Consider the following 1,682-nt stretch of genomic DNA (forward strand, 5'->3'; position numbering starts at 1 on the left):
TCACCAAGAATCAACTGCTCTTGAAAAGCATACAGCAGTTGAATATACTGCCAGTCTTGCGTGATATTATTGTCGAATGTATCTAGTTGAATTCTACATCCTGGTCGGACCGTAGCCTGCGTTGACTATTGTTATTTTATCATAAAGGACTGAATGAGCTCATGGAAGTCGAGATGATGAAGAGTCTGTCGATAGCGATTCCATTGAATCCATCAAACGGAAACTGCGTCTGGCGCTGGATATTTACGCTACTAATGTTGGTGCGCCAAATACTACCCAATAAACAGATACATATCCTCACCACTTGCCAAAAACATGCTCAGGACAAATTGCTCAAGTTGCCCGGTGTTGTACTTGGTAGCTTTAACAATTTGGGAACGAGAAAGTTATTTTAGCTTCGGCAAATCGCCTCTCCTTCGTCCGTCTCCAGATCTCTCAAAACATCTGTCGAACCGTTTGTGTTTGGTTTTGTTGCTCATGTGGTACACCCCGCTTTGCTGATGCTTGAATGTTTGGCTGCAGATTTCACATGAGTACATCTTTTCCTTCACGTCGGTATTAGAAGCCTTGCATTTGGCCACATATGTGTTATACTTTTTACCACAATCGCGACTATCGAACAGTTTCCCGGTGGCATGCTTCTCGTGCAGGCGGAAACTTTTCGCCGATCGGTAGACCTTGCTACATACTCGACATTTGTGCTCGGGCAGCACGTCGACTTCGCGTCTTATACCATTATCTGGTTGTGTTGGGTTCGCAGGTGCACCGTCAGATTGTAGGATTGAGTGAACCCTCGGTCGCAGTATTCGCACACGTACGGAGTTTTCCCGGGTGTGCAACCTGACGTGTATCTTCAGCGTTATCGATTGAGTGAATGTTTTCGAACAGTGGGGACACATTTGAATGGCTTTTCACCTGTAACAGTAAACAGTATATAATTGAAATTTACAGAAAAGAAAATAAGTAAAACCTTAACCTACTCGTGTGCCATCGAATGTGCGTCGTCATCAGGTACTTGTCCGCAAACTCTTTATTACAATATGGACATCGGTTCCGAATGGGTAATGAACGATCCTTCTTTAGCGGCAAACCATCAGATCCCTTTTCTCCCTTTCGAACTACTTTGTTTCATCTTACGATCCGGATCCATAAATCGACGAAAACGCTCTGCAAATCGCCCATTTCAACTTTTTCCTCTCCCAACCCTCTAGTAACGTGAATCTTCCCATTCTCTCCCTTGATGCGCATTTCGGTTTTTGGTTCCAAAGGAAAATGTTTAATTCATCAGCATCTTCCACTGCATTTTCGATATCTGATCGCTCATCGTCCGCGTCCTCGTGTACTAACTCTGGATCCACTTTGTAGTCAACTTCTCCCGCGCTAGGCCGAATCTGAAAGCAGCTTTCGGAAATAAACGTGCACAGTTGTCCGTGTAACTACAAATATGATCTCCCACTCTTATTTAGTCTGAGAAACCAGCAGTAAAATTTTGGTAAATATCATTGGATTCCTCGTAGATCGTCAAGGGGACATCACTTCATGCATCACATGATGACAACATCAATACAAAACGGACAAAACAATCATGAGTCCAGGGAACTGAGTTCAGGAATATCCGCAGTCGGCGTTAAATGTGTCTACATTACTTTGAATATGATTCGTAGATCATAAGGTTGGTGTAA

General features: G+C 43.5%; 1 protein-coding gene across 1 annotated transcript; it reads right to left on the reverse strand.

Moving 5' to 3' along the window:
• Window positions 1–386: 386 nt before the first annotated feature.
• Window positions 387–899, reverse strand: LOC131680101 (zinc finger protein 433-like). Its single transcript, XM_058960822.1, has one exon. The coding sequence runs from the start codon at window positions 897–899 to the stop codon at window positions 387–389; it is 513 nt and encodes a 170-aa protein (XP_058816805.1).
• Window positions 900–1,682: the final 783 nt, after the last annotated feature.

Source organism: Topomyia yanbarensis, chromosome 2 (genome assembly GCF_030247195.1).
Source record: "Topomyia yanbarensis strain Yona2022 chromosome 2, ASM3024719v1, whole genome shotgun sequence".
Taxonomy (NCBI): Eukaryota; Metazoa; Arthropoda; class Insecta; order Diptera; family Culicidae; genus Topomyia; species Topomyia yanbarensis.

Coding starts and splice junctions, on each gene's coding strand:
- LOC131680101 (XM_058960822.1), bottom strand. CDS start 899: ATGTGTCCCCACTGTTCGAAAACATTCACTCAATCGATAACGCTGAAG.